The following is a 21,025-nucleotide window of genomic DNA, read 5'->3' on the forward strand; positions in this document are numbered from 1 at the left end:
GTTTAGCTGGCCTAGCTGGGAGCATGGGTTACAGCCTGGGCTCTGATTTAATTCTGCTGGAACCCACTGATTTTGCCATGGGAAGGCAGGCAGGCAGGCAAAATTCACTTGAGTGTTGATTGTCCTCCAATGCCTTCCCACAATTGGTTGTGACAAAATCCTAAGTGGCTCACCAAAAAAAGCCAGTGTGTATACCTCCAGATTCACTAATGACTGAAGACACAACATGGTTAGGGCTTTGTCCTGGGGACCAAAGGTGCAGTGTGGAAAAAATGTTCACCATGCAGGCATTTCTCACCCTTCCCCATCCAGTATCCCTGGGGTGAGCTTCCCCCTCCCCACCCCACCTTTTTGGCACCCCTCCCCTTAGGTGGTGTTCAGGACATGTACTCTATTCTCCCACCCCACAGTTACACTACTGCTAGGGACAGTTTTTCCCTGGGCTAGAATGGCCAAGGTACCACTCACGCATGGTAACTGCAATATAGAGCCAGTTCTCTGTGTAGCCTTTAGCAAGTGCAAATAAGTTAAAATTCCATATCTGTAAAATGGGACTTAATTTCTTCCCTACCACACACAGATGTAAGGCTAAGTTCTGCTAAGTAGTAAGCACCATCTGCAAGCACTTTGAGTTCACAGATTGCCACCATGAGCCTGACACATCAAGATCAGAGATCTCGCTGAAGATGTAGCATCATTGGTTAATGCTTTCATGAGCACTATAAAAACAAAAAGCTACAGGTTTATGGAGAGACCAGTATTGAAACCATAGGTGACATTGAGGCCACACTGAGATTTTGCAATCAAGAACCAGGATCCCCTTTTCACACTTTTGTCATTGAGCTTAGTCTTCAGACTTGGCCCAAACAACATCAGAGGATGATTGACATGTGCCTTTTCAGTAACTTTAGTAGAAGGCTCACTAAGATGGTCCTACTGGAAGTCTGACTTAGCTTACCTGCCATTTGAGTTCTTCTATCTAAGCCACCACTGCCCTGTTCCCCACCCCCTGCACCCCACCTCTCACTCTACTTTTGAAGTTTCAGTAGTTTAAAATCCACAGTGATAGTAAGAATAACCTTTGATTATGTTTCGGTGTTACCAGCTTTGAATTTGGTTGTGAACCACATTCGGTGCTTTTTCTTAGAGAGCTCCTGGATCAAATGATTACATGAAAGAATATCAACTGCCATTGCAAAAAAAAAAAAAAAGGATCTAGTTCTTATATTTGTAAAGAATTTAAAAAGACTTTGTCATAGTTTTAAAAATCTCAACTAAATCCTTCCATATATTTAAAAGCTTTACAATTCTGAGACCGGAGTCTGTATTCATATGCCTGGGGTCAGCAAAATCAGTGTTACCAACTGCACAGATCCAACACCTACTGCCCCTGTTCCCAAATGTTTGCATTGAACCAAAGGGGTCAAACTCAGCCTGCCCCCTCAGGCCGAGTAATTTGGGCAGGGCCAATCTGTGGACCCATATCATCTGGTCTACAGGACTGGATATGGAGTGCAAGGCCATGTCATCTGACTCCTGAGGCCAGAAATTTGATGACAGCAGCTTTAATTGCTGCAGCTCCTAGAGCCATGGCAGTTCTTCCCACCACCACACTTCTAGAAGCTGTAGCAATTAACACTGTGATTTGTCTAGAGGGCACATTTCTAGCCCTATGGGGAGCTTTGTGGGCAAGATGACATTGCTTCTTGGGCTGGATCTAGCTAATGGACCCTTGACACCCTTGTATTAAAGTATCCCAAGCAGCTCTTGTATCATGCTCTACTAAAGCTAAGGGACATGTCCAGATGAGCACAGTTGTGCAGTATGTGGCACTGCAAACACGTTTGCAGCACCACATACTGCACAGTCTGGTGTTCTCCATGCTACAAGGGCCCATTGCCTGAGCATGCGCTGTGCTGTTTTTTTATTCTGCAGGGTTTTTTTGATCCCTAGATATCCAGCAGCATGTGCTGCTGAAAAGCAGAGCCAGACCCTCTTTTTTGGAAGGTGGGGACAGGGAAGAGGAATTTCTGACAAAAGGCACTTAGCATTTTCCAAATAACCCTAACCCTCACCTATTCTTGACCAAATAGGACAATGTGAGAGACTGAGCAGATCCAGTAACTTTTGCCTTGCCAGGCTTGTGCTGTGGCTGGGCCTGGGGTTATTGGTTATGTTCCCCTCAGGTTTGCACATTAAGCAATCTGATACATCTACCAGTAAAATGAGGTCTAATGTTGCTGGGCCTAGTTTGGGCCTGAAAACTGCTGGCTGGTGTGCTGGGACAGTGCAGTAATCTCCCTTACGGCCAAGTTACCCCAACAGAAACCAGCTCACCTATGCATTCAGGTAAGAATTGAAGCAAACTTCTTGGAAATCCCGACTACCAGAGCACCTTGCTTATCTGGGACAACATGGAAAAAGGAACAGGCAGCACTCACAGATGAACTACAAGTCTAGTTCTAGTCAGTAATTCAGGGGACTAACCACCGTCTACCACTGCAGATTGATAGTTTCCACAGATTGTTATGCCACGTTTCCAATGACCTAACATTTTCTTTACAGAGCACTTTCCAAATTGAAAGCTGTTCCAGAGGTACTGAACTGCGGCTATTCTTGTACTTTGGGTCCCAGGGACAGGCAGCATTTAACCCCCATAACCACCGAGTACAAACAATGTTCTCTCCACTGGCAAAGGCAGAATTCGGCTGCTGCAGCAGTGTGGCCAGAGGGCACCACTGTGCCCCTGCGCACCAGCCCTCCCCCTGTCACCATTAAAACTCAGTCGACTGATGTGCTGCTCAAACTGCCTGTGTGCTTCAAGAGATTGCTGAAGTGGAGTAGGGTTGCAGTCCATATAATCCCAGAACTAGCCAAGGGAGGAGGCTGGCAAGGCAAGAGCTACTGGAGCTACTTCAGTACAGAGGCAGAAAAGGATCTTGGGAGTCATCACTGACTCCAAGATGAACATGGGCTGACAGTGTGGGGATGCAGTCAGGAAAGCCAACTGTACCTCATCATGCATCCACAGATGCATCTCAAGCAGGTCCAAGGAGGTGATACTCCCCTTTATGTGGCACTGGTCAGGCCACAGCTGGAGTACTGCGTCCAGTTCTGGGTGCTGCATTTCAAGAGGGATGTGGACAGCATGGAGAGGGTCCAGAGGAGGGCCATCGCATGATCAGGGGGCAGCAGGGCAGGCCCTACGAGGAGAGGCTAAGGGACCTGAATCTGTTCAGCCTCCACTAGAGAAGGCTGAGGGGGGATCTAGTGGCCTGTTACAAACTAGTCAGAGGGGACCAGCAGGCGCTGGGGAGTCCCTGTTCCCCCAAGCACTGCCAGGAGTGACCAGGAATAACGGTCACAAGCTGGCAGAGGGTAGATTTAGGCTAGATATCAGGAGGCGCAACTTCACTGTCAGGGCAGCTAGGATCTGGAACCAACTTCCAAGAGAAGTGGTGCTGGCTCCTACCCTGGGGGTCTTTAAGAGGAAGCTGGATGAACACCTTGCTGGGGTCGTTTGACCCCAGTACTCTTTCCTGCCATGGCAGGGGGTCAGACTCGATGATCTGCTCAGGTCTCTTCCGACCCTAGAAACTATGAAACTATGGATCTATTTAATTTCATGTTGTCCCCATAAGCAGTAGAGACCTAATGAATTCAAAGAAACACGGCAAACATCAAGAAGCAGAGTGCAGCTGAAATAGCTAATAGCTAATAAAGCAGAGCTGGGTAGAAACCACGCAGTGGGCAATAGCAACAGGTAACAGATACAGCAGAACTTGGCTCATTCGTATCCAGGTGGTTCACAACCTGCGTAATCCATGGGGGGTGGCTGAATTATGGACAGGCTGCTCAGCTGTGCTGCATCTCTTACTTCAAAGTGTGCCATTTCTTCAACTCATTCATCAGCTGTCCCACATAGCTGGCAGAAGAAGTGATGCCTTTAATTTACAGAGGTAAGTAAGGAAACTTAACCCTGTGAAGCACCTGGTTCCACCTGAAATGCCCCATTTTCTTCAACAAGGCTTCCAACTCAAAATGTTCCCCTCCCACAACTTTGCTGTTCAGAAAGAGTAGAGAAGGCTTGAGATTAGAAAAGTGAGTGTCACATCTAACAGATATGGGCATTTTAGGTATTTCATTTACGTACTATACAAAGTCCACCTGTTTCAAGACAGACTACAGGTATTTTCTCAATTACCAAGCCCAATTAGAGGTTTAAAAAGAATGAATTTTGCCTGAGCTAGTGTTAAGCAGTTGCTGCCAAAACTAAAATAAAAACTGACATTTTAATTCAGTTATAGGTTAACTTTCCAGCATTTCTATTCATGTCAAAGCAACTCTCAGGAGTTTCAAACATAAGTAGAACTTTATTGGTCCATTAAACATTAAATTTATGACACCATGTTCACTCAATGTACAAAAGAAATGTTCATAGAAAAACTATTAACATGCTTTAAAAATGCAAAGGTGCTTACAACTGAATTGTTCTTAAGCTCTAAAATCTTCAACAGCTCTCAAAATTCAAAACAGTATTACAATAGCTAGAGATCATAACATTAATAAACTGTTAAATAAGCTAAAGCTAGTAAACCTCTATTTCACTGGGCTACAATTTGTAAAAAGAGAATAGAGAGATTAAAAACTCCTTTGATATATTAAAGAACTTTAAAAATATTTTAAAATTAAAAATTGCCATTAAAAACAAAAGTTAGTTTTTGAATCTTTTGTATCCAGTTTGGAACCTGGAATACAAAATTGAACTGGACTGATTTGTGCTAAATACAAAATATGCAAATGAACCTTGTATTTCTTTTGAACTTGTATATTATAAATGTTGGTACTCGGCTCAAAATGAAAAGATACTTCCCATGTTACCTTTTTTAACATCAGGTTTGCATCAATACTGCCAAGCAATATTTAAAAACCTGGGTATATTTCAATAAGGGAAAAATAAAATGACAGTATGAATTACATGATTTCTTTATAGCTGTCCAAATTTTGTCTTGGCTTCAGAATGAAAACTCTTTGGCAAAAATACAGTTACAGTGTTGCACCCCACAAATCTGACTGCCCAAAACTTCCAAAGCATTTCTTAGGATGCTGGAAAGGTTCCCAAACTGACAACCACATTTCTTAAGATATTTGTGCAAATGGCTTATGATCTACAGTAGTCAAAGCAATCAAAGTGACTTGGGGAAAAAAGCCGATTTATTTTAAATACTAAATAACTATACACTATCATTTCATTATAATACATCAGCAGAGCTGTGGAACAGCTTTTAAGTCATACCAGCAATCCTTGTGATTAGTAAGGTAAATAGGTTTAAGGTCTTATTCAAACCTCCAAAATATCCTCGGATGTTAGAAAGCGAGTCACCATGCCAGTCTCAACCATTGAACTTAAGGACTCTACTGGTACGGGCACACGTGTGTCAGTTCAATAATCTCTGAATGCTCCCCCTTTGTGGGTGCTGTACCTTTTAGGTATCAGAAGTACAAAAATAGGAGTCAGAAGAATAAAAAAAAAAAAAAGCCACGCATGATCCCTGCAATTCCCTTTGACAGGGTCATGTTAAGCACCAGTAACAAGAGACAAAGTTTATACAAAACCATAAAAACTAAATAAAATCCACTGCATTTATGATACATTTCCTTCCTTCCAAGAGGTTACAGGGAATGGAACTAGACTCCATTACAGGCATCAGAAATAAGTCACCTTAGCACAGCAGAATCAGTTTTAAATACTAGCACTGATTCACATTTCCCATTCAAGACCCTGCTCCAGCTTTTACCTCATCCAACAGGTAAGAGACTCACTAGTAACAGGAGGACTCTTTGAGGTTTACTATCATTGAAAACACTTCAGTTTTGGGGTCGAGTAAGAATTTGGCCAGCTTTATGCAGGTTAGAAGCTTCTCTCACTGGGGAGAGCTGGCTATGCAAACTGGGATCCACAGACCATAAGGAGGAGAAATAAGAATATTTCTGGAGAATGAAACAACCTGACGTGCTGCTGACTGGGCGGGGGCGGGGAGGAGCAATGCACCAGGAGGGAGACACCAAAATTCAAGTTTCCCCGGGGTGCCATTTCTCCTTAGGTCAGCTCGGACAATAAATACACGTGGACTCATCATATTGGGTTTTAATCTTGTTTTGGACAGAACTGAACAGTGTTAGAAGTAGTAAAAGAAAAAAAAAAGGCAGTGGGTTATCTGGATACTGATCCAATTAAAACTTTCACAACAGGTTTGAGAACATCACAGGCTGTTGGTCTAATTAAAGCAGGGTGAGCACATGCTAATTACTTACATTCTCCTGATGCATAGATTGGAAAAATGTTTTACCAGCAACTGATTTTTTAATGATGTAGTTGTTTTCCTGATAGAAGTATTTGCCCCCATTAAAGGCAAGGAGAATTATCTTTATAGGTGCGTAGCTTGCAACTTCATAAAAGCATTTGGAGTTTGCAAAAGGTGCTACATAATAAATAAATAAATAACGTGCAGTGTTTATGATTAGGAGAGGAAAAGACCTCTGCACTACTTACAGGATAGCAACAATAAATTACCCGTTTCAGGAAAGCAGCTTGCTTCCAAAGCTTCCTTCCTCAATGTGTTTCAATGGGACAAAATGGAAGCATTCTGATTGGTCTACTGAAAAAATCCAGACTATCCAATTAGGCTTTAACTAAATTAAATGGAAAAGCATGATATATTTTATAAAGGCCAGTCAATTTTAAACAGAGTCTGAACATATAAAGTGTTTTACAATCCTTGCAATTGTAAGCACAATTTTTATTTCCAGCAATAAATCACTTCTCCTTTCAGTACCTACCTGTTAGAAGGGCCTGAATACCTTGAGGCCCCATCACACTGAGGGAAACTGCAGCATAGCAGACTAACCCTTTTGCTTCTCCAGGGTTTCTAGTAAAGGTTTTTTCACCTTGTTTTACAATCTAGATGTTTGGGTTCAGAGGCTTGCTCTCAAAGGTCACCTTGGCTTCTATTTGAGATCAAGCTAAGAGTGACAGCCACAATAGCTGTCTTGGCAAACTAATCACAGAAATAAGGTAATGAACGATTATTCCAAGTTCAATTAGAATTTCAACTACAACGAAGAAAAAATATTCAGGATCACATTTACAATCTTGGAACTTTCAAGAAGTCTTTGGCTCTCTTAAGAAATGGAGGCCTCCTTCAGTATGGTATATGCTGTTGGGTTGCCAGACACACTACTTCATAAACCCCAGATGAGCTGAACGGAATCTGTGGGGATCCTGGATTCAGAAGGGAGGGCAAGATCTTAGTTATCCTTCATCCTGGACACCTAAAAAACTAAGTTGAGGAAGTCCCCCAGAGCAGGACCCCAACCCGTATACATGGAAGACCTGTACAAGGAGAGACCAGGGCAGCAAGCACTGAGCAGGCAGAGTTTCGGGTGCCTTACAGGTTTATCCTTTATGCAACCATAGTTTCTTCTGTATGAAATAGCTATTTCCCTAAATAATCTAAACTACAAGGAGAATGCAAATATGCATACAAAAAGTGTAATTGCGGAGAGATACTGCATTTGGATTGGATTTCTGAACCTGACTAAAACCTTCAGTTGGCCAAGACGAAGATACCCAATAGAGATGATCCATTTTATGGGCAATGACTGAAGAGATTCAGCCCATCAGATACAAAGAATGATTGTTATTAACACCATAATTCTGTATACTAGCTGACTTTCTCTGGTCTGGAGTAATCTAAACACACTGGTATTTTAATCATTAAAACTTTGTTTTTTATAGATTTAAATACAGCACTGCAAGACTACCTGTACAGGTGCTTGTATAAGGAATTTGCTGCATCTTGATAGTGGTTCATAGTTCTAGTACCAAACCAGAAGAATTCAAAACTCCACAAGGTGCTTCTAATTTCTGTAACATATAGCTCAGCTAAATAAGCTTTTTATCAGCCAGACACTTTGGCAATAAATGACTTTAAAGTTTACTTTAAAATGAATCGGTCATTTCTATTATATCAGTTTAGTCACTCACCTCCTAGCTCATCTACTGGGGACTTTTAACAAGCCATAGGCTAGAACAACCTGGTTCAAAGTGGGCTCCGTGGCTCTAGCAATGCATGCTCCAGCAATGCGTGCATGTGCGTGTGCGCTTCCCCCAGCTCCCTGGCTGCAGCATAAGTGCAGCTTCCACCCTGCTGGGGAGATGTGCAGGGACTGGGCAGCCGGAAGCTATGTCCTCACCGCTACCAGCCCCCACTTTCCATATTCCAGCTGCAGCACAGCACCTCACAGGCTTGAAGCTACATCCACACTACAGGCAGGGAGCAGGGGGAAAAGGCAGCAGCGCAGGCATAACTTCCAGCTGCCTGGCCCCAGCACAGGCTAAGCTCTGTGGCTTCATGGGCTGGATCCAACTCACAGGCCATATATTGCTAACCCCGCCCTAGCATCTACAGTTACTGTTACAGTTTGGGCAAGGCACCCAAACAAACAGTCTCATCTCAGGACTCTTACGCTCTTGCCTGAAAGAGGGGCTGTATTAGATTGTAAATGTATAACCTGCTGGTGCAGAGAACTGCTTGGCCAGACTCACAGCACCCTCCCAGAGTTCATAACTGGTACGAGGGGCTATCTGTATAGGCCCCACAATGGAAATAAAACCAAATCAGAATGCACAAAACTACTTATTTGCCTTTCAGTTAACAGCAACATTTATTTACACTATTTTTCATTATTTATTTATTTAGTGAGGTCTAAATTGGAGGAGAAAAGAGCAGATTCACTTCCTGACAGAAGAAATCCTCCATCAAATCACAGCACAGTGGGAATTTTGAGGCTATGGAAACTCTTAAGAACAAAGGGAAAGGCTGTGTACGTTTCTAGAACTGTGCCAAGTCTGCAGACTTTGCTAGAGGAAGGAGTATGGAAGTGTTTGGAGTATTTCAACCCTTCCAGACTCCAACCTGGACAGAACCCCAGTATCCCCCTCTCAGCTCTAAGGAGAAGCCTAAAACCGCTTAACTTAGATGACTTGGGGCGAAGTGGTGGCCAGTCTCTCCCAAAAGGCAGATAAGTTTGTTTTTACTGTGTTTAAACTAAAAACATCATTTAAAGAACATCTATGTTGATCTGAATTACTAGAGTGCAATACTGGAAGCCATCACGGATGGTAGGTTGCATTTCAGTAAGGCTTGTTTATGGAAGAGGTTTAGGAGGAGACAGGCAGGAAGGAGATACACCTCAGTGCCCAGGTAGGCACAGTGGCAGCACCAGAGAGAAAGTGTTCACAGAACAAGTCCATCACAGCAGATGACAATTTATCAGCTGTGCAGTAAAATAACTGTCACAGTTATTGCAGTATAGAACGATCAAGGCATGATGGCAAGTTGACAAACCACTTGTCTCAATATATCGTGCTTTTTTACATTACACTACAGCTACTGAGAGTGAGACTTGCTAGCCCAGAACTGGTCACTTCTTGCCATATCATAGTTGATGGATTTTTTAAATCTTATAGTAAATAGTTGGATTTAAAACCTAGGACATTCAGAAGCTTCAAATTATATTTAATCTATTTAGCAACTACAGTCTTTCAAGTATACTTCTATCACAAAAAGCAACTAAAATGACACTGAATCTTACAGTGTTCACCGGGCAGGTAATTTTCCTGATCAAGGATGTTCTATTCATGCCGAGATTTGGTTGTTAAAATTGCCAGCCCAAACTCTAGCAATGAAGATTCTGAAAATGGACTAAGAGCTGTCCAGTCTGAGAAAAATGTGCAATTAAAATACTCTAGGTCCCACCCCCATAGTGCTGTTGTCCCAGAACAGCCAAGAGGAGTAAAAAGGTAGTAAGTTTATATCCCAGGAAACGTGTACAGGTCTGTTGAATAAGGCGGCAGGTTGAATAAGAAGATGCCATTATGCAGTCCCTTTTCTGATCATCACTGAACTTTAAAGCATAACAAAGTTAGTAGGAAAGACAGAAAAATGAGGCTGTGGCAAAGGAAATATTTAGATACAGGTAACAAAGGAGGGCATAACAAATAATGCTTGGGTTAATATACCCTTAAACTTTCATTTTTGAGGTTTAAGAGCAACTGGAAAACACTCGCTAACATTTGTTCAGCATTTCCTCTGTCAGTGATACATACTCAATTTAGAAAGGAAAAAAAGGAAGAATCAAGGATGCACCCTGCATAATATCGCTGGATAAACTTCTCAGGCTGCATTTAGCTGCCACTTACAAAGCAAATCCCTCAAAACTACATTAGACGATCAGCTGCACAGACAGCATTATTTTTTTGTTGACAACTGGACCAGTTATTAAATTACATAAGTATTTTGCTTACATAGATGTTTGAATTGAGAGGTTTTTACCACCATTTTCTTGTACAGTTTCTATAATCTCTGAATGTCTGAAATCCTTTTCACCACTCTTCTCATATAATAAACTAATTAAAAAGGTGCCTTCTGGTTAATATAATAAATATTTCTATAGCCATTGATACATTTTTCTCATTCCATGTTTACAATAATTTAATATATTGAGTAAGAGAAGCCATTTTTGAGCAGATGCTTTGCCCAACTCCCACTGTAGTCAAATACTATTGATCTGCTATTTTTTCATGTAGATGCTTCTGTCAAAAAGTTTCCTGGAGACTAGTATCACTTGGTGTGCAGTACAAGGAAGTTTGAATCAGCATCATGATTGCTTTCCTTGTAAATAAGATGTCACTGACAGTAATAACTTTTTTTTGGCTAGAAGGCACCTGGTGTTCTCAAGAAGGAAAATGCATTTGCACTATGTTTTGTTTTACTTTTGTTTGGAAAGAAGATTGTCAGTTATTCAAAAAACTTTACATTTTCTAGTATATGCAACATTACACATTTTCCTTCCCCTTCTACACCAGTGTTGCAACACCTTTGACTAGACATATTCCTTGGGACTCCATCTGTTTACAAAGTTAAAAATGGTTTTAAAAAAAGTCTTCGGCTCTAGAGTTTCTTCTGACAGAAAAAGTCACTAACCACCACATTAATATGTCTGGCTGAGATGATACCTCCATCAAAAATGACTGATGTGGTATACTTAAACAGAATAAATGGCTCTGGAAAATCTTCACACTGAGAACTGTCTGGTTGGACAGCAGAGAGGTGCTACGAGAGTCCATAAGTAGAGCAGGACACACACCCAGCATGAGATCATCTTAATCCAGAAGATGGACCAACTTTCACTGAAGATTTTTTCAATCTCAGCTTCTTCATAACTGAGAAAGATAAAGAGAAAAGGTTAAAACCCCACACACCCACCACACAGCACTTAAACAGATACCTTTCTATTGTGGGCTGCAACTGTCTTTTATTTTTTATGAAAATAACTGACTTCAAGCAGCCTAACTTTGTACTGGGAAAAAGAGGCCAGTATCCACACGGAGATTGAGAACTTGTTTGGGGATCAACCAGGATAAATCAGTCTTTTCTCTCTCTCCAGTTAAGGGACCAGATTTGTGAGACTTCTCCAGTTATAGGAACAAATTTGAAGATCCAAAAACTGAGTGCCCAATTAATAGTATATTAACATTCAATTTCTTACCCTTTACATTTTTCAAAAAATTTTGTAATTTAAGTAAATTTAAGTAAATTTTTCAAAATGTACTTACTGAAACCAGTGGGTTACTGTCATCATCACATAAAGAGAAGCCAGGAAGAAAATGAAGTGGAAGTAGGCATAACTGTACACAGTGCCTTTCTTTTCATCATAAATTACAGTCTGACCTCCCCTTTTTACAACACGCTCCTCTGTATCAGCTGTATGAAACAGGAAACAAGACAAGAAAAAAGCTTCTTCACAATTCAAACGAAGAATGGCACAGTGGTAGAATTCACATCCTAGGAGACCGATTAAAATGAATAATCTTACACCCAATTCAGCCAAGTATTCCTATTCAGCACAAGACTTACACATCTTCTTGACTTTAGATATGTGCTTACATCTCATTGAAATGATCATTTAAATGGACAGGACAAATTCACGATTAAATGTTGTCTCCAAGTGAGATCTTAATCAACTGGGAGGCTTCCTGAAAGTGGCAATGTGTAGGGGGTACACGGGGATGTACGTGCAGCCAGAGAGCACTAGTGCATCCCCTGTCAGGCCATACTCCCCACTCAGGTGATGGGGAGGCGGGAGCACTGGAGTCTCCCCTGAGAGCGCCAGCCGGGGAGCGTGAGCACCAGATGTAGGCTGCAGCTGCTTCTGGAAGCCCCACGGCCACTTCCAGGAGTAGGGTGGCCACTCACTGATTGGCAAGTTTTGCTGTGGGAGGACCACCCCTCAGTTGGCACATGGTCACTGACTGGTTGCTGAGGGGAGGGCATGTGCCCTGCCTGACTAAGGCGGCACCAGTTGCCCCTACTTCCTGAGCTTCTAGGCCAGTGATTCTCAAACAGGATGCCACACAATATTAGTACTATCAGCTGTGCAGACACTTAGGCTAGGGACAGACATTCAAAAATCCAGAGCCTGAATCGATTCAAATCTTACAGGTTAGTCTAACCTGCCTAGATTGAACCAATTTGCAAGTGAACAGGCGTTCATGAGATGCTGGGAACGGTCTGCAGTGGCTCAGGTCAGGAGCTGGGCAGTGCTAAAGCAGCCCTTGGCTAAAGGGAAGCTATGTAGGGGGCAGTGTGGCCAGCACTGGCCGTAGCTTGGAGTGAACTGGCCCAGGAGGGAGTTTAATTCCTCCCAGCCTGTCCCACCAGCACAGACCCAGGCCGGGGTCTGCTGGGTGCTCCCCCCTTGCTGCTGCAGCAGTTGGACCAGGATACAGCCAAACGCCAGCCAGCGTGGCCCCTCAGGTGAGGGGACAGGACAGGAGGTTATTCTCCCCACTACCCCCACTGCCCCTGGGGGACCTCAGCTGAGGTCTGACCACCCCGGCTGCTGCCACCACTCACTTCCTGCACAGGGCCGAGCAGCAGGATTAGCCCCCTCCTGCCCCCTTGGCCAGATGCCTCCTTGCCTAAAAGACCGTACCGGCTGGCCTCTGGCCAGACCCCCAACTGCTGCAGCAGCGAGGGAGGAGTGCCCATCAGACCCTGGCTCAGGTCTGTGGGACAGGGACGGGAGAATTAAACCGCCTCCCTGGCCAGTTCACTCCAGGCCTCTACCTGGGGCTCGCCATCGCCTGCTGCTGGAGCAGACAGTGGAGGCATGCAGGTTGTGCTAGTGGCATGGAGGAAGGGTGGTGGGGAATGAAACTCTCCCTTGCTCCCTTCCATGGCCAGCGTCTGGCCAGGCCCCCACCCCTGCCTGTCCCTGCACGGGCTGGAGAGCAGAGGGGCAGGGCCAGCCCTGAGCTTGCCAGGATAGCAGGGGACTCTGATTTAACTTAAATCAGGAAGGGGGCTGGGACAGAAGTTGCATAAACCAGTTTGAGCTCAATCAGTTAAATCCTATAATACATTCAACCAGATTTATCTCAAACTGATTTTGTGCACTGAACTTATGTTCTGTTACAGGTTTAAACCAGTTTCTCATCACTTAAACCCGTTCGTGTGTAATGTCTGTCCCCAGCCTTACACATGCTTCATAAGATAAACCAAGAGGTTTCAAACTGGAATTCACATTTTCAAAATACTCTGACTAGCTGTGGTCCTGTTGCAAAGAACTCAGAAAGGATTGCGTTGCTGGTTTTCTACAGTCAAAAAAAAACGAGGGTTAAAAAGTTAAGAACTGGCATTTTCCAAGAGGCATCTTGAGTCTAAAACTGTTGTAAGCATTGTACAGGTCTCACAGCCCATGCCACGCTTTCCAATTCCACAGTGAAAGTCCCAGCATTATTGGGCTGCAGCCCATAGGTGCACTAACTGGTTTTCCACTGGTCCTTTTACACCAATGGTTCTCAACCTTTTTAGACTCCAGCCTCCTGCCCCACCCCCCCCCGGTAATTTTTTAAAATTTAGCAGTACCCCATTTAAAGACATGTATTTCTTAGTGCACTTACATCCTTCCACCTTGTGGAACCCTTAAAAGGATTTTACAGGGGGGCAGGGCACCCCTAACAGTATGGCAGGAGGTGGTGCACAACACTGGCAGGGGCTGCTTGGTAGGGCAGACTGGGTACCTTATGGGTGGGTCATTAGATCCCTGAAGGAGGCACCTGTTCCTGCAACATGACAGTGGCTGCTGGTAAAGAGACTGATGCCAGGTGAAGGCAGCAGGGGCAGATCTGTGCCCCACTCTTGCTACCACCCCCATCCAGCCCCTATCTCTATCTGAGGGGGTGAGTGCTGCTCCTGCCAGCATAGCTGCTCCTCCAGGGACCTAAATGCCAGTAACCAGACCATTTTCCATGGCCTCTCCCAGCAACTCTGGGAGTACGGGAGGAGTTGGGGAATGATCCAGGCTGAAGAAGCGTGGCCCTACATCCACCTGCAGCAAAGTGTGCTGCTCAGATCATGGGGGCAGTTGGCACTGGGGCTGCTGGGAAGTAGGGGTTGAGCTTTTCAGCTCAGCTCAGCTCAGCTCAGCTCATTCCCCTGCTCCTCTCATGCTCCCAGAGTTGCTGGGAATGGCTGAGGGGAATGGTGCTTGATGGACTTGGGATGCCAAGCATATGGAGGAGCCAGCACTACCTCCTCACAGAAGCCAGGCAACATGCTACCCTTCTAAGCAGCTTGCATCATCCAGTTGACAATCACTGTTCTACACCAACTGGGATGGAGCCGAGGCTGACTCACAAAGGCTGAACACACAAGTTTGGCAGACACAACAGGACACTCCTTTTTTCTACCCACCAGTGTTGAGAGCCAAGATTCCTCTTTGATTGTTTCTTTAAAATGCTGACTGCAAGTAATTAATAATCCTGTGGTTTTACTTCTTTTACTGAAATATTTCCCTTCTTGTGCTGTTACATGTAATGCAGAAAACCTAACAACAGATTAACCACATAGGCAAGAATAGAAATTTCTCTTAATTGGAAGAAAATTCAGGTTGGTCTTAATTTATTTTCTAGGTTCTTCATGCTGCTGAAGCAGTCTCAGTTCATTATCAGATTAAGGAGTCTGTGTGTGGGGTTGCACAGAAATTCTTGCTTTCATATTTTTCTGATTTGATCTAAATGTTGAAAGCCATACCCAAGTAAAAGATATAGGGAATTCATAATTACCATCTCCATCAGGTGTACAGCAGAAGCAGCAACGAGCCACCTATGAGAGACACCAAATTGAGACTTTATGTAACAAGAGAAACAGCCTTCTCTTGACAAAGGACACAAGCCTATTTTGATTTAACCTTAAAACGGGAGGTTTGTACTTATCAGGAAAAACCAGGAAGCTCCTTAATAAGGCTTGATGCCAATTAACTATGAGGAAATATTGCACGTGATCATTTTACATAATCCAAGACCCAACATCCAAATTGCAACTGTGTCATATAGCTACAGTGGAGCTGTGTTATAAGATGGCTGGGTACTGCAGTTGGCTCTTCAGACTTGTAAATGTTTAAATAACATTTCTTTATTGAAAGGATGACACAAAGACAATTAAATTGCAGGTGTTCCTACCACATTTGGTAGGACTGCAGTTGGAAGAGAGAAAAATGTAACTAGGATGCTAATGAATTTTAGTAGTTGCAGGGCTGGAGTCAGGGGTAGAACAATAAAGTTTATAATATTTTTACTTAAGCAAGAAAAGAAAATTTTTGACAAATCTCATGTCTTAATTTAGAAGCTTTTCTTGCTTTTCTTCACTGGTGGCACAGATGCTTCCAAAATCCATTTGTTTATTCCCAAACCTTTCCCCCCCGTTTCCATTACCTGTTGGATGCGTCTACATGAGATGCTATGTCAGCAGGCACAAAATGTGATGCCAACACTACTGTGCAATAGTATGGGAAAAAAATCCATGTAGCATTATGACTGTGCAGTAACAACTGCACAGTCCACACATATGTATTAAAGGGTGCGTCTACAAAAGATTATATCTTTATTGTGCATTTCCCCTATTTTATACTTCTGCACATATTTTATAGCAGAGGCATGTTTATACGGCTCCAATATTTGTTGTGCTGCCATTGCTATTTAAAGATTTTTAGCCCAATAAAGATCACATAGCAAGAAACTGATGTGGGTGCTTTCAAGTTTGTAATGTCTGTTAACAGAAAGTACAGACAAGTGTTTTCCTATAGAATATGCATAATTAAATATAATCTCTACAAACACAGAGAGACAAACAGCAAATGTCCTGCTTAACTGCCTAACAGCTTATTTGAATAAGGAAAATACATGTTTTTCCAATGGTTTGGCTTATGAGGCTTCTTGCTTTTAAAGTAAACTTAGACAATAGCTTCTGCCTTTAGCTTCTATTATATCCTGAAATGAATGCCAGGTTCCTCCAAAGAAAGTGCTTTTTCTTCAGATGCTTTTGTCAGAAATTCAAGGCTTGAAACATTAACTGATGCAATTAGTACTGTTGGCATGCATACAAGTAGCCCTTTATAATGCTAAATTGTCTGTAGTTTAGGTGGTGAAAGACTCTCTGTACAACACACGCAGCTGCAGAATTGTGTTTACATTTCTGGGCAGAAGACAAAAGCCTTTTATCACAGGGAAGACAATCAGAATGCAATTAGTTGCATGTAAAATGTAAAGAAATGACTGGCAATGGGCATCAGTTCTTGTACAGCTCTTTAAACCCAAATGATCTAGAAGTAATTCTATTGTTGAGTGCTCTAGCTCAACTGTTCAGCCTCTTCAGGCATGACCCATGTTTACCAGACAGACTAGCTGTGCCAGCTAGTGCCTGCCTCCTCTTCCATTCAAAGTGCATTTTACACACAGAAGAGCTTAACTGCTTCAACCTCTCACAATGAGAAGACCTGGACTGTAGGTCAAAGTCTGCACAAATGACTGGCAAGCAGGCAACAAGTATACATAGGAATCAAACACAGAGGGTCACCATTAGGCACACATGCAAACAGTCCTAAAGTACTAACCACTTGCTAGGTGTAATGTTGATAGTATCTACTTGAGATTCAGCAGTAAGCAAGAGCTGCTATTCTCCAAAGAATTGTGTCATATTTATCACTTTTTGTATGTAAAAAATAAATACTGAATGCATGCTTGTTACATGCTCAAAGTTCGTTACTGTAGTATATTTACACTGCAACTGAGAAAGGCTAGAAGCAACACTTTTTGAAAGCTGAAAGAGAGCCTCCATTCTAGAGAACGTTCAGGACTGCCAGAAAGCAGATTTTTACACTACCCAGTGATTTAAGTCCTCAGGTCTAAAATATTTTTAAAATGCAACTAATTTTGCAGGTTGAGTCATTAAGTTTGCAAAGTGCACAAATTTTTGAGCAAAAGGATTTGGAGAACTTGGGTTTTCAGAATGCTCACGTTGTAAGTGGTTCAAGTCACTTTTTGTCTTTGCTGAAAGATGGATGAGCACGGAGAGTACAAACAAATATGTCCATTGTGACCCAAGAGAAGAGTTGCAGCAACTAACAAGCAAAGGGGGGCTAGAATGGAAGCAGGAATTCAGCCTTTTAAATGTGAAGCTATTAAGTGTATGTATGGAAAGTAACTGCTTATTTTTGCTACCTAGCATGACAAATTCATTTATTATACTTCTCCATAATGTGTCCTTCCCTGTAAGGATACCAAGAAGAAGGGCTATGGGGAAGAACACCACACACCAGCAAGTGAATGGTTTGGAGACCTTCAACAAGCTCCAACATAAAAACTCTAATACTCTTGATCATAATTTTGCCCTTCTCGAATATTTTTCAAATCAGCATTTCCTGTAACTCAAATATATCTGTCTATATTCTTACTGCAATCTTGACTTCAGAAGATGCAAGTTTCTGGAAAACAGTTAAATCCCAGTTTAGAGAGAATTAGATAAAGCAGCAAACTGCATCCTCACAGGAAGCCTGTAGAACATCAGGAAAAAACATCACAAAACTGCAAGAATAACTGCAGGTGCACTGTATGGGGATATAATTTATGTGTTTCTGTTGCTGTTTGGGGTTTATGTTACACTGTGAGGTTTGGGGTAGCGTAAAGGGTGGAGGTAGCCACAAAAGGGTGCCATCACTGAGTGTCATGTTAACTATTTGAGGTATCCCACAATTTGGGGGCTATGTTCCAAGGGCCCAGCACAGTGATGCACAGCCAGGTACCCAATATAGAGAGAGTGGTGGAGGCCAGAGACACATGCTGACATCTGAAGCCTGCCTGCAACCTAGGCTGTGGCTTGGGGTGTTGAGCAGAAATTAGTACCTGGAAAAGAGCCTAGAGAATTAGTGCCCCAAGAGGCAGAGAGATAGAGAGAGCGCGCCCTGCTTGATTTAAAGGCATGAAGATTAGCAGACTGGCAGCTGATGGTGAACAGGATGGGCCAAGGCACTGAAAACTGAACTCCGGTTCTCTGAAGGCAGCCTTGCAAATGTGTTACATCTAGATGTGGCAGGTGAGAGACTGAGGCCAGACTCGGGAAGCTGGAGTAGGAGAACAGGCATAGTGTGGCCCCTAGTGGGTACTGTGGCCACCCCTGGAGCCAAAGCTCGTTACAGGGATAGTGCAGGGAACGGGTGTCTCACTTCAGTTTCAGGTGTTGCATATATTCCCCGCAGTGCTTCAGAGCTCGCACGGGTAGTTGAGGTCAAACTAGAAGAGAAAACAAAAATAGTTAGTATAAGCCTGTTTTCTACAGTGCTGAAAAATAAATAAATAAATCGCTTTTCTAGTAAGAGCTCAAGGTTTTCAATCACTGAATTAAACACTACAAGACACAGAAGTGCTAAATCTAAAAAAGGTTTATTCTGTGCAAATTAAATCTGTAAGACATACTTACTCATGCTATAATCACAAACTTAAATTAGGCCATTTCTGTTGATGCTCTTGCCACCAGGCATGGACAGTCAACATAAAAGCTAAATACACTGATTTGTATTTCCAAACAGTTTATCCCCTACTATGTGACTGAGGTTTTGTTCTTCAATGGTAATTTACAGCAGTTACTTTGACCAATACTGAATGGAAACACCAGTCAAAACTTTGTACAGGAAACAAACTCAGTTAGCATGCAGGTTTAACTGACATTCAGAAGCTAGTTACTAGAAACCCTATTTGTCTAGTCCAAGGGTGTCAATACTGCCCATGGTCCACACCCAGCCCAGGGGCACAGGCGAGTTTGACATCCCTGGTTTAGTCAATAATCCCACAGTGTAGATCCAGACCGTCCACGGGCAGTTCATGTTTCATTTCTTCTTGGAACCACCTCTCCTGCCCATCCTCTCTCTTGCAAGTCATACTATGCAAACTCTCCACTAGCCCACCCAGGGCATGAACAAACATACAATCCTAATGGTTTCTAAAGGGAGGAAGAGCTGCTGCTTGGGCAGCTTACAGCAGTTTTTATTTTCTAACAAATGTATCACTCCAGTCTTGTGGACAGTAAATGTTTCCTTTTTTTTTTTTTTTTTTTAAGGGTTTTTTTGTTTTTTTTTTTAAAAAAATTTTTCCCCCCGTCTTTGGGGCAAGAAATTTTTTCTTTTTTTTTTTTTTTTAAAAGGTTGTATGTGTATATATTCTTACAAAACTGTTCTATATTTGCATTTAAGTCCTTATACACCTACATATTCTTAAGCCAAACTTTTAAAATCAACTAATAGTTATTCTTTTAAAAGGGAGATTGTCCTGTTAAGAGTCACTTGTATAAACAAAACAATCCTTAGGGACACTAGAAACTACCCCTTTTTAAAATGCAGCTCTTCAGTTATATAAAACAACTGTTATTTTTCTCTGTATACTTTTTGTATGCATTTCCATATGGAAAGCCAAATGGACTAGCCAGTTTCATCAGTCTTTCTACTCAATTTCACTTCCAGATTCTAGATCTTGATCACAGGCAAAGGAGGGATGCATCTCATCTTGTGCCTTTAATATTCAGCAGGATTTGTGACTGTTCCTTTACTTCAGGCCCTACCAATGGGCAGAAACACAACACTACCCCAATGTTCAGCTGGACAGCTGTGCTGTGGAACAGAAATGATTACTACAGTGTTCAATCTGCATTGCTGCTGGAGGAAGACACTGCTACTTTCTTCAGAATATCAGATATTGTTATCAAAGTGAAAATTCTCATCTTTACAATTCAGAAAGTTTCCAAAATATGAGTAGAAACCAAAGCAATGATATCTGCCCGAGTCTATAGCTGGACATCCTGCGCCAGCTTCTTTTGTAGACCCCAATGACACTGCATTGCTTCAACCCTTTTTTGAACTTTTTCCTTCAACAGAATATATGGACTTGCCCATTCATTATTACAGAATATTAGATCATGAGTGTAGGTCTTGCTAGACAAGCCCAGAAGGATCAAGTCCTTCTTAGGAGGCTATAGCTCCTAGACACAGTACATGCAAGACTCTTTGGGAGCTGGCTACATCCACACACACAAATAGCTGCTGGAATTAATTATAATGGCCAGGCAGCTGGGAAGAATTAGGAAGGTCTAGATTCATTGGAAGTGGTAGCTCAATACTGGACAAGATAATACAGATGCAACAAGAAAGTTAGATGAACGTTATAATTCAGACCTAGTTAAGGACTTTCAGACCTAGTTAAGGACTACCTGGAGGGCTTAGATGTGTCCAAGTCAGCGGGCCTGGATGACCTTCATCCACGGGTGCTGAGGGAATTGGCTGGTGTCATTGTGGAACCATTGGCACAGCTATTTGAGGACTGCTGGTGCTCAGGCTAAGTCCCTGAGGACTGGAAAAGGGCCAATGTGGTCCCTATTTTCAAGAAGGGGAGGAAGGAAGAGCCTGGCAACTACAGGCCAGTCAGCCTCACTTCTATCCTGCAGAAGGTCTTTGAAAAAATTATCAAGGGCCACATTTGTGAGAGCCCTGCAGGGGAAGTGATGTTGAGGGGTAACCAGCATGGGTTCGTGCAAGGCCAATCCTACCTGACTAACCTGGTCTCTTTCTATGACCA

At 42.7% G+C, this 21,025-nt stretch overlaps 1 protein-coding gene across 1 annotated transcript in view; it reads right to left on the reverse strand.

Annotated features, from left to right (window-relative positions):
* Window positions 1–9,121: 9,121 nt before the first annotated feature.
* The window catches only part of SERINC5 (serine incorporator 5), a 65,710-nt gene continuing 53,806 nt past the window's right edge, over window positions 9,122–21,025 (reverse strand). Inside the window, exons 11-14 of the mRNA XM_019518252.1 lie at window positions 18,628–18,694; window positions 15,194–15,233; window positions 11,681–11,828; window positions 9,122–11,287 (exon numbers count right to left, since the gene is read on the reverse strand). Coding sequence (XP_019373797.1) covers window positions 11,140–11,287; window positions 11,681–11,828; window positions 15,194–15,233; window positions 18,628–18,694 — 403 coding nt within the window. The 3' untranslated portion in view covers window positions 9,122–11,139. The remainder of the gene's footprint in view (window positions 11,288–11,680; window positions 11,829–15,193; window positions 15,234–18,627; window positions 18,695–21,025) is intronic.

Source organism: Gavialis gangeticus, unplaced genomic scaffold (genome assembly GCF_001723915.1).
Source record: "Gavialis gangeticus isolate Ggan-Ray unplaced genomic scaffold, GavGan_comp1, whole genome shotgun sequence".
NCBI lineage: Eukaryota > Metazoa > Chordata > Crocodylia > Gavialidae > Gavialis > Gavialis gangeticus.